At 41.2% G+C, this 12,526-nt stretch overlaps 1 protein-coding gene across 2 annotated transcripts in view; it reads left to right on the forward strand.

The window, feature by feature from the left end:
• Positions 1-12,526, forward strand: part of LOC138301234 (collagen alpha-1(II) chain-like) — a 1,268,735-nt gene that overhangs the window by 638,628 nt on the left and 617,581 nt on the right. For both annotated transcript variants that reach the window (XM_069241494.1, XM_069241495.1), the window contains exon 29: positions 6,243-6,296. In XM_069241494.1, the coding sequence (XP_069097595.1) occupies positions 6,243-6,296 (54 nt within the window). The remainder of the gene's footprint in view (positions 1-6,242; positions 6,297-12,526) is intronic.

The raw sequence follows: 12,526 nt of genomic DNA on the forward strand, positions 1-12,526 counted from the left end.
TTAGAGATGTGTGGAACTCTGGCTAACTTTTTATGTACTGTATTAAAGATAAGGAAATCTATGGGGGCGGTGATGTAATTGTAATTTATACACAAGACAGTTTATTGTTGTGTGCTTTTTATTCTTTTACTATTTATTTACTTAACCTTTTTTTACTATAGATTGAAATGTATTATAAATGGAGATTTTCCTTTTTTATGACTTTTATGACTTGTTGAAAGTCGAATAAAGTTTTGTATTCTAATTCTACTAGTAACTTGAGTACCATTTTAGATGTAAAGAGAAGTGTGATGAAATAGGATTAGAATGTATAATATCGCTTTCAATCTAACAATCATTTTGTTAGTTAAATTTCATGATACATTTTACTCACATGAAATGTAAAAGAATAGTCCACAATAAAAAGTAAGTCTGGTTTAAAATACCAATACTTGTAGGTGTGTACTTATTCTGTGGTTCAAGATGCGACTCTGCATAATCACCTGCAGATGAAAGATCTCTTACCAGTCTCTGACTTTCAGTACTCATAACTACAAGAGCATAACTCATTAGAAAAGAGTGAGAGACATCTGCCAGATTTGATTTTCTTTGAATAACCTTTGCAGCGCAGGCAATCTAAATATAATTATTTACATTTGATAACTTGTTTTTTGATGATTCCATACTCCACCCCTAAAAACAGAGGATTTATTAAACCAAGCCCTCTCTACACCAAAATATTGTCAGTGAAAAGAGATATCAGAAATTTAAGGACTTACATTACTCGATTTTGCACCTTTAGGGATGCATCCAGCAATCAGAAGCTAAGAATAAAAACTGATTGAGGCGTAGGTCCTCAAGTTCTTTTTAGGGATCTGTCCTGGAAATGGAAACCAAAGATGGAATCTCATAGTGCTCGAGCTTGTCTTGAACTCACAGAGGTCTGAAATAAGAAGTCAATGATTTTTTGCACGGCGTATGAACTTGTCTCTTGCTCAAAACTAAATAAGTGACCTGTTCAAATGGAGGTCAATATTTACTTTCCAGTTGTAAACTTTCTGAATGCTTTGGTGTAGTTTGAGCTAGACACCTATCACAGCTCTGCTGAACAACAACCTTCTCCAATATCTTGGGATGTTGCTAATTTGCTGAACTTCTAAATAAATCTGGAGTTGTGGCTCTTTCTTTTATACATATGATCAGTATCAACGACCAAAGATTTCAGAATTCAGCAGTACAACACAAGAGAACCTATTAGTTGTGGGCTTTACTTTAAAGAACGAACAAACACAGCACCTGTAAAAGAGTTTCTTTTCTAAATATGGAGGCAGTTATTGTTGACTCAAAATGTGAGTGCTTTCAATCTGAGAGCTGCTTTTCCTTCAATATGAACATAAGCTCCTAGAGACCTGTAAGTTTCCTATATATGGGTCCTAAAGCCAAAGTGAGGTTCAACGTGTTGTCAGCTGGTTCAAACTAAAACTTTGTAATTTTGTTTTGAAACATTGGATTTGTGAAAGACTTGCTTCTTCTAGAGAGCAGAGAGATCCATAATTAATTGCATAAAATTAAATACAGTTACTAATTCAGATGATGAATACAACAAAAGTAGCTTCTGGAAGTAAAGGAATGTTAGAAGTCGTTCACCTGTGAACTACTTAAATAAAGATAGATCGCTATAATTAAAGGAATGCAGGTGAGCAGACAATGCTCCCAAAATTAGTTAAAAGTGGTTAAGGACCAAAATCAAAATTTTCTGCTGTGGTAGCAACTGCTACTGGGAATTTCTTCCTGCTGCATAAGTTAGTCTGTTATCTTCTCTCTAGCTGTGTTGTGTTCAGAAAAGTGAATCTATGACCAATTCATTCAGCCCCAAGATGGAAGCATCATGAAAACATTCTTTCTCTTTGAAAAGAGAAGCATCTGTGCTTCAAACTAAGCATGCAGTGTTACAAGAAACAATGGGCAGGGAGCACAAGGTGCGTTTGTTGTTTTCAAGCAGCATTATAAAGGAATGTAGGTGCTGCCTGTACCAAATATATACAGTTGTTGCTGAACTTGTACAGAACATTGCAGGGATAACCTTTGAATGCATGGAAGACCTGTTTTCCCTCTGCAGATCAAAGATTCAGAAACTGAATGTTTAATGGCTGTACCAAAATTGGCCACGCATGATTGACATACTAAATTTGCTCATTTCTCAGGAAAGGATAATCCCCCTACCCATAATGCTGGGGTAATAAACATTGATGGTTGGGTGCCAGTACAACCAAAAGACATTTGATCAGAGTAATGCACTCTTTCAGTGACCCTTGAAGAGATAATACCCTGTCAACATCAACTCACTCACACAACTTCTCAGAATGTATATATTAACATTGACTTACCTTGTACTGCCTTCCTTACTGATGAGGTACTGTTTGTGTTTGTTACATATTCTGCAGTATACCATATGTCGTCCTCTTATCAGTCAGTAAGATTCTTTATAGGGTTTATTTTGTTTGTATGTGAAATAGGTCTATCTATCTATCTATCTATCTATCTATCTATCTATCTATCTATCTATCTTTGTATACACATATATATTTATTTATTTATAATTGCAGTGTTAAACAAATGAATGCTCCTTTAATCTATTTGATCAAACTCCATTGAAAACAGCTGTTCCCCCACACAATTATGTTTAGAATTGTAGCTCCTGAAGATGGGATCTGGAACCTTTCTTATGCACCAACAACAAACATATTATTCCTCAAGATGTCATTATTTCTTATTCTTTGTTGAGGTCACTGTTTGGTAGGGAGGGGAATAATTGTCTGAAAAGGACAAACAGACCTTCACACCATATTGCTCTAGGACATCTTATCTGAATTCACCGCCTGGCAGAGATAAACAGTTTTGATTGAGCAGAATTGACAGCACAGACATACCTATAGTCATCTGTAAATAGTGTAGCTGTATGATGCTTGGTGGCTCTCATTGCCAAGTTTGTAGTCTAGGAACTGCTATAAAGTGTTGTATTTGAGATATTTCCACCTTTTCGATCCAGATAGTATCCACACCTCTTGGTCTTACAGGTGAACCAAGCTCTGTTCAGGAATTTGGAAATGTCTTAAAGTGTAAGGGCCAGATGTAGCAAAGGTTTTTACCCATTCTGTGTCTATGGGAAAAAGTGTTCGTACATATGGCCTTAAGTCCTCTGTTTCTGGATTGCTACACATCAGCTCAGAGAGTGAGGTTGGGGTAAATTATTTTAGTTGGCTCTTTAATTTAGTATGCTATGCTGGTTTTTACAACCCTTAGAAAACAGGCTAGATAAAAATGCAAATTATTCACGCAGTAGACCTTCTGGTGAATTTCTGTTTTCCTTTTTGAACCATAAGTTGTCCTACTAGGTGAACTCTTACAAGATGAAGGTTGAAAACAAGTTGTCTGTCAGAACCAGGTTATATTTATAGGAAAACATTCACCAGTAAATAACACAAACTTTGATGGAGACACCCCTGGTATTGGACAGGGAACATGGAAGAGGAAAGGGCGGGACACCTCTGCTATAATCTTATTGATTGTGTGATGCTGAATCATCAACACTTGTGTGTAAATATCCTTAATCATCACACATAATAAACATACAGATTAGCAGATAAAATAATAAAATTAAAACTTCAATTAAACTATAATAATATCTAAGGCAACACATTTGCTAATAGTTCAATTGGGATCCATCTGAATCTACTAGATGTTGCTTATAGCAGGGTTTTCTTAATCTAGAGCACTTCTTTCTTCTCATTCTAAAAGCTACGCACAAAAAATGTGTTGGAGTCAGGCATATAGCAGTAGTGCTAGTGCATTGTTTTTAGAAGACTATTTGCAGTTTTGAATTAGTTCTTCCTATATCCCATTAACTGCTATTTTTGTCTGAGTGAATGATATGATTGCAAATAATCAAGCGCATCAGATTTTTAAGAAACTAGCATTCTCTATGGACTTTATCTCCACAGTGCAAAAGGTACACTCTAGTAGTTGTCCCAGTCCTATGTAGATTATTATGCAATTCAGATAAGACAGTGAAACACACATAAGCATATAGAAGTAATTAAATTGACCATTCTGAGTTTACCAGCTGGGTACCTGCAGATAAAAACATGATGTGTTAAGAAGTGGTATGCATCTGTCCTACATCTCAGTGCCCACTTATGCATTTGAAAGACTAGCATTGGTGTTATGCATGTTTCCTCCTTTATATCTCATTCACCCTTATGTGTCCCTTATCAGCTAGGAAAGACTGACAAACATACAAAAACGGAGAAGTCAGTAGCTTGGTTACTTGGTTAAGCTTGGTTACTTGGTTAAGAATTTCAAGTGGTCTACAGCACGTTGCCTGAATAGAAGTTGCCTGGCCTGAGCCAAATACAACCGTATGAAATGTTTTCTATGCACTGTTTAGAGTCTGGATACAGAACTGCGGGGAGTTATATCTGCCCTCATGGCTTTTGGTGAATACCCTGTTCCTCGCAAGGTCATGGATGCATTTGCCTCAATTAAATGGCAGGCACCCTCCCCCCAGTTTTGTAAGTACACATTTCACACTTTTGAGCAGCCTGAGTAAATACAGAAATGTATTCTGATGCAGTTTACCAGACTAGTTTTTCACAGGAGGTGCCCGTTTCAAGCAATAGGCATTCAATCCTCTAAAACAATTACGTTAAGATCATTTGCTTCATGTTTATGGACATACCAATGTGAAACAACCATTGGAATGTGACACAATGCACTGCACAGGCTACCTGGGCCTTTCCAGCCAAAGACAGTCAAGTTCGGAAGATGATCCCAATTCTAGCCCTATGGCTCATGAAGGCAGGCCACAGAGAAACCCAAAGTGGTGTTGTGCCCTGGTTTTGCATCATTATATTGTTGTTCTGCATCAGTTTAAAATGCACAATTGTAACATTTACGTCAAACCTCACAGAATTAATACAAAAAAGAATTATAAACAATAATACATTTCTGTATACATTTTGGGGGTCATTCCGACCCCGGTGGTCAAGGACCGCCGGGGCCGGGGATGCGGGAGCACCGCCAACAGGCTGGCGGTGCCCCGCAGGGCATTCTGACCGCAGCGGTTTGGCCGCGGTCAGACCAGGAAAACCGGCGGTCTCCCGCCGGTTTTCCGCTGCCCTGGGAATCCCCCATGGGCCGCCATGGGGGATTCCGACCCCCTCACCGCCATCCTGTTCCTGGCGGTTCCGACCGCCAGGAACAGGATGGCGGTGAGGGGTGTCGTGGGGCCCCTGGGGGCCCCTGCAGTGCCCATGCCAATGGCATGGGTACTGCAGGGGCCCCCGTAAGAGGGCCCCACTTTGAATTCCAGTGTCTGCTTTGCAGACACTGGAATTTGCGACGGGTGCCACTGCACCCGTCGCACATCCTCCACTCCGCCGGCTCCATTCGGAGCCGGCATCCTCATGGAGGGCTGTTTCCCACTGGGCTGGCGGGCGGCCTTTTGGCGGTCGCCCGCCAGCCCAGTGGGAAACCCAGAATACCCGCGGCGGTCTTGTGAACGCGCAGCGGGATTCTGGCGGTTCCCTCCAGGCGGGCGGCTCCCGCCGGGGTCAGAATGACCCCCTTTGTTGCTTAATAGTTATTACTTCAATCAGAACTCTTAATTACTAGGTATGAACTGACCCTTCTCATTACATAATCTTTTACTGTAATTTGTCTTAAAAACACACATCAAGTGTTTGCAAATTATAAAAAAAACAGCAAAAATAGATGATAATCAGTTTCTGGTTCCCTCTTGTGTGGTCAGTTAAATCCATCAGCTCTGTAGTATGTATTTTCTATGCTGAAGCCTTTGCTTAAGCTGCTCTAAGTTTTCTGATGATTCACATGTATAAACTGGTATTTTATCCAGGTTCCATATTCAACATTGTCAGTGTCTGGCTCCCCCTCCACACCCAACAACACTGATTCTGGTTGCTTAAGCTGCAGACTGGCATACTCATTCTGGGGTTTTCATTAACACAGGTAACCTGACCACTATCAGTACCACACTAGGTTCCTGGTGGCTTAGTCAACCAGCTGCAAAAGGTGCAGACACCTGGTTTGGTAACAGGATTCCTATATGTGCTACATATTTGCATGAACATCAGGTGCAGGATCTCATTTTTGAATAAGGAGTTGCAGTATTTAAAAAAATGTATTTCTGGACGTGTTGAGTAACAATTGTATGGTATAATTGGGTTACCTGTTTTGTTTTGTAGGGCAGCCGTGGACCTGATGGCCCAAAAGGATTAACTGGACCCAGAGGCAATAGGGTAAAAAGCTTTTGTCCTCTTTAAAACCTTGTTCAGGTTTCTTGAACATAGGATCTTCTTTGATTGTCATGATGAATTCTAAAATAATTCCACCCCTGTGCAGGATTCTAAAACACTTAAATCTATCTATCTATCTATCTATCTATCTATCTATCTATCTATCTATCTATCTATCTATCTATCTTTATGTTTGTATGTACATGTATGTAAATACACTTTCGTTATACTGCTTCTTGTCGTAAGATCTACTGTAACATTGGGTGGTTTAGTAGGCTGTAGGTTTGGTTATTCAGTGAGCATCAGTTGTACAAAGTCTTTGTATATTAAGGTGATGTATTTGTCTAATTTTATGATATGGTCCTCAGTAGATGCAGAGTTAGAATGTCCTAAAAGACATCTAGATATTTAGAAAATGAATTGAGAATGCTGAGTAACAAATTAATTGTGCTTAATGTGCGAGTGGCTTGTTTAATTAATTTAGCAGACACATGGTTATTTAGATGGAACAGGTGACAATTTATGTATTGTAGTGACACCACAGAAGACACGGACACATCCTCCTTTATACTTTTGACATTTGTGGTTTGATATTGCCTTAGCATTTCTTTCCTCCTATTTAAACAACACCCACCCTGCCTTGAATAGAGCAGTGATGCCTGCCCTGTAAAGGAAACCAAATTGTGGGGATGAAGTGCAAAAGTGTGCAGAGAAACTATGGCTCTTCGGACCAAAGTTGTTTTGCTCATTTTTTGCTTCCTACCTATTTACAGGTATAAGAAGTGCTGTTTGCAAGTGGTGAAAGCCATTTTCTGCCCATCTTCTTGGAGCTTAAACTTTATTGAGGAAGATGTTTAACAATAGTGTTGTCCCAACCAAAGGTTAAATGTTGCTGAAAAAGAAAGGCATTCGCAGCCCGCTGAACTGTGAACTAGACTGCACTAACACTCCTACAGAACAGTGCTACACATCTTTAACTTCCCTATGTATACCCATGGTTGCACAAGTCACTAAGTTCTGGGGCACAGTCTGGGATGTGATTTTTATACTGAATGCCTTAAAAATAAAATATGCAAACGCAGTAACTTGTATGTGGGATGGATTTCACCTATGCCAAGACATGGAATGGTGTCTTTCTTGTGACATTAAAAAGAAAATGAAGATTACACCATTCATCCATGAGCTATAGCAGACCAGAAGCAGAGAAATACACAGGACATGCTTTCTGCCTCCAGCCCCTATTATAGAGGGTGTCCATTGATTCTGTGCATGTTGACTTGACACACATAATCACCAGAAAACCTCACCATATTAAAAGTGCAGAACAGTAAAACTACAGCAGTAACACATTAGCCACTCAAACAGAATCGTTAACTCTGCATGAGCGAACAAGGACCAGAAAATGCATGTGAGGTCAGGTTTAAACGAGAGAGTGAGTCTATTACTGGTGTGCTAGCTTGGACAGGAAGAGAACAGATAAATTGTTTTCTTGACTCGGTACCTTGGACCATGGAAGCATTAAAAAAAAGTTAGCATCTTTCCAAAAAACATTGGATCTATATATGTGGTAAGTCAACCCCTTCCTAGGAGCTAGCCTATACAGATTATATTTTCCTTTTTCGATAAATGAGGTAAAGTCAATCAGGCTGTGATTGTGGCTATTCCACTTTTGAGACCCTTTTCATCCAGGGAAATAGCAAAAATTAAAACCTGACCAATGCACAGAACACCAGTTCAAAGAGAAACCTTCTGTTACAATAAAATGATTTAAATGGTGGCCGGTGACCAGCCAAAAGAGAATCCACTACCTCCTTCAGAAAGCAATAAGAAGAAAGGGCTGACCTCTCAAGTTCCAGGGTTGAAGACTGAGCAGTTTGATATGTGGGTGAAGCAACAATTGTCCTATGAGGAGAGAGACCATGGAGAAGCATGACATAAAAGGTGAAAGAATGGATCCCAAGATGGTCAATCTGTCATGTAGTGACAATTTTCCTTTTTCAGTAAAAGCAGTGGAAAAATGTATAATGAAGCATGTCACTGCATTCCAGATATAGAGCTCCCCTTAGAGACTCTAACAGTGGATACTTTCATAAGTAATGCTGACTGCAAAGTTGGGAAAAGGTACATCTCTATAAATACCCATTCTTGAAATAATAAGCGAGCTACCATGGGCGGAAGCTTATACTCTTGGCTCATTGAATATAGCCTTCACAGAAAGTCTGATTTCTTGTTCCCCTTTGCTATTACATAAGCTGCTAACATAACAATTCCCCTGTTCGACCTCTGCAAAGAGTTTTAGATCCTTGGTTCAAAGATAATGAGAGCCAGTATCCGCCTGTTTGTTTAGCTTGCACATTGCTGTAGCATTGTCCATCATTGCTTGCACCTGTCTGCCCTTAAGCTGGGATAGAAATACTGTAAAAGCAACTTGTTTCATCCCAACTCCAAAATGATTGTGCAGAGTTTCTGCATCATAGGAATGGCACAGTCCAATCATTGAGGTCCCTTATAATGGAAGAACTGAGAGCTTTGGTCCCTCAGCCCCCATAAAATTCCATTGAAGACGCAGAAGCAGGGGAGACAGTGCATTCTTGCACACGCAAAAGGTACGAAAAATGTACCTTAATTCATTAAGCCTAAAAGGCAAGAAGCCACTTTTGCATATTGATCAGGATTCTTTTTGAAAAGAGTATTTTGTCCTGAATTGTAGAAAGACTTTCAAAGACAAGAAAGACTCAGATGGGATGATTGTTCAGAACCACCCTGATGTAGAAAATCAACTAAGCGACTTTAAGATTGACTTAGATACTTGACGACTTCCTCCCAACAGCCACCTTCCTGGATGCTGGGTAACATGCCTCTATACCCTTACTGAAGAAACGTTCAGCAGACTAGAAGAATCTGGCAAACTACCGACCAGTCTCCTTGCTTCTCTATCCATCTAAAGTCCTGGACAAACTTGTCAACAAATGACTGGCCAACCTCCTCAACAGCCACCTTCTTGATCCCTCTCAGTCTGGTTTCAGGTGCAACCACAGCATAAGAATGCCCTCATCGCCACCACTGTGAAAATCGGCATGGTCATGGACCGAGGAGAGACTGCAGCATTCATCCTGCTCAACTTCTCAGCTTCATTCACCAACATTTCTCACCCCATCCTTATCGAACATCTCCACAAAGTTAGATTACATGGACACACTCTCTCTAGTGGATCAGCTCCTTCCTCACCAGATGCACCCAGTCAGTTAGCCTGTTACCATACACCTCCGCAGTTGCCAATCGGAAGCGAAGTCCCACAAGGATCCTCACTCATCCCCACACTGTGCAACACCTCCATGGCAGTGCTTGCCAAAACCGTCTGAATTACAGAAACTGTATCATCTCAGACGCCGACAGTATCCTGCTCATCTTACCCTTCTCCGATATTCCCAATACCCAGACTAAGTTCACCACCTGCATGTCCAAAATAGCCAGCTGGATGAATGCCAAGTTTCTGACACTCAACGTAGACAAGATGGACATGGTACTCTATGCAAGACACCTCATTGTGGACCTCACCAGGAGGCCAACGGAACTCAGCACCCACTCCATACAATCAAGCTAGGAACCTAGGGATAATGTTAGACAACCAACTCTTGGTGGCAAATAAATCAACACTGTCAGCACTTCCTGCTTCCAACCCCTTTAAGATCCTCAGAAACATCTTCAAATGGCTCCTGACCAACACCCTTAGAAAAGTCATGCAGGCTTTTATCACCCACAAACTGAGCTATGGCAACGCACAAGGTCCGCAACACCACTCACCTCACCAAGAACCTCCAGGTGCTTCAAAACGCTGCAGCCATACTCATGCACAGACTCCCATTTCACATGCACATCTCCTCACATCTCAAAGTCCACCACTGGCTTGCCGTCCACAAAGGCACTATCTTCAAGCTCCTCAGCCACACATACAAAGCTGTACACAATCTAGGACGTACATACCTTAATAACCTCATCAGTTGGATGTTCACCTACTGGCTCTCTTCCCCTGCAAAGAGCCAGAGCCAGTGTGTATTCTTTCTTGTACTTGGCTCCTAAAGCCTGAAATGCCATGAACCTATACAGAGCAACCAGCTCAGTCCTCAGATTTTGCAAGAAACTGAAGACCTGGCTTTTCCATTATTGTCCTGTCAGAGTGGGCAGAGCTCTTTCTCTCCAATGCCTGGATACCATCTCGGGTGAGATCTGTGCTATACAAATAATCATAACATAACTTAGTCTATTGTATATACACTCCTGTAGAATACAATCTTTGAGGCCATCCTCTAGTGCCAGTCCTGATCTGACTAGGATTACGCTGTATGAAATATTCATATCCAGCAGAAAGACCATCACCAAATGAAAGAAACTCGTTTTTCCAGTTTACAGACACCCAGTGCTTGTGAAAGAGTGGTTGTGCAAGAAAAAATAAACAAGCATTATGCCACAACAGTCAGAAAAAAACAGTTGTCCAGCTATGGGAAGTAGTGACTGATGCTCTTCTAAAATACATGGCTGTGGATACTCTCTGTATGAGGAGAGACCAAAAGGTAGTACCTTGAACTTGAAATTAAGGTCCTCTCATGGTGAGCCTGAGCACTTCCTGTGAGAATATACCACAGCATCCGGGTGACCTGAGGATACATCTAATGCTGCTTTTGTAAAGCCAAGAGTCCTAGATTTTGTTTGTTGCTGTTTCATGTAGCACAAACTTGACCCGAAGGCATTGGAGCGCACTTTGGATGAGCACCAGTTAGATTACACAATGACATATTTATTTTGGTAGGCACAACAAGATTGTGGTTTGCCCAGAGTCATAGGATGTTGAACCGATGCCAAGACTCAAGCCTGGTTAACCAGCTCCAAAGTCTGTAGCACTTGCCATTATGCCACAACATTTAGAACGTCTCCTATTTCCAGAACTTGTTCAGAAAACAAAGATTAAAACTAGGCCGCCTCCCATTGACTTTAATCACAATGAGGATGTACCATGGATAGATATCTCTTGCTCTCTGAGAATGTAAAACCACCTCTATCGCTCCTTTCTGTAATAGTGGAGATCATCCAGATAAATTTGTGTGAAGGACAAAATTTCTTCTTTCTTGAGGAAACGGTCCTGATCTCAGGGCCATTCAGAAACTTCTGGCTCAAGTTTCCCATTCCTTCAGCTTACCCAGTGCATGTCGAGTCCTTCCAGCTGGTAATGTTGGGCTTGTCCAGGATGTTTCTATAACCCTTTGAAACATTTCCCAAGGGACAATAGGGGCCTGGTCCAGCAGGATGGCAAATCTGGCCTCTCCAGTCCTGACATTCCCCCTCTACGTTTCCATAGGCTCTGGCAACCAGTGCCTAAGGCGATGTCAAAATGGAATAGGGCACCTTCATGCATTCATACGAGCCCTTCTGCAGTGCAGTCTTGAAGTTGGTAATGATATTGCCCACAGGGCAAACTCTCGGGTCAGCCAAGGTAACAGTAGGAGAAAGTGCCATTTATGTGGTGAAGGAGGCCATGGCATATTTTAACAAAGAACCATTATGTGATCTCCTTCCCAGGGTCCAAAGGCTAGGTTTTGGAAGAGAGTTTAGCTTTAGATACATATGCCTTAGCGATGGATGTTAAACACACATGACTGCACAAAGGATCATGACATGGAAGCCGATCATCTCCTGCCAACTATTTACAGTGAAGCAAATGTTCCTTAGCCCTCTAGTTCTGCTTCTGAGGAGAGATCTTCTTTTACAACAGTCATTCAGAAGGTGGTGTTGAACTGACTTCGCCCTCTGCTAGAAGTGAAGCCTAATATTTAGACATAAATTGTGCAGTTCCCTTGATTACACTTGATTACACTTAAATTCTATAATGGCTGCATTAGAGAAACTCCTTATAGGCGGGCATTCTACACACCGTTCATCAGATGCGTACGCGTGCTCTATGTACTTGTACAAAAAAAGAGAGGCTGGTAGTTCAGCTCTCATTCTCTAAGCAGCTCCCAAACACTTTCTGTAAGAAAACTGGGCTCTTTGCAGATGCCCCCCTCTTTTTCCCCCTATTGGAACCCCTAGCTGCTGGTTTTTCAACTCTGATGTTGCACTGAGGCCCTAACCAGGCCCCAGTGTATGTTCTCTCTCTATAAATTGTCATGGCGACGTGATGAATTCCTGTTTGGCAAAACCTTACCCTTTATTAAGACCCTAGTAAATGATACCCAGGG

This window comes from Pleurodeles waltl, chromosome 6, assembly GCF_031143425.1.
Source record: "Pleurodeles waltl isolate 20211129_DDA chromosome 6, aPleWal1.hap1.20221129, whole genome shotgun sequence".
NCBI classification, from domain to species: domain Eukaryota; kingdom Metazoa; phylum Chordata; class Amphibia; order Caudata; family Salamandridae; genus Pleurodeles; species Pleurodeles waltl.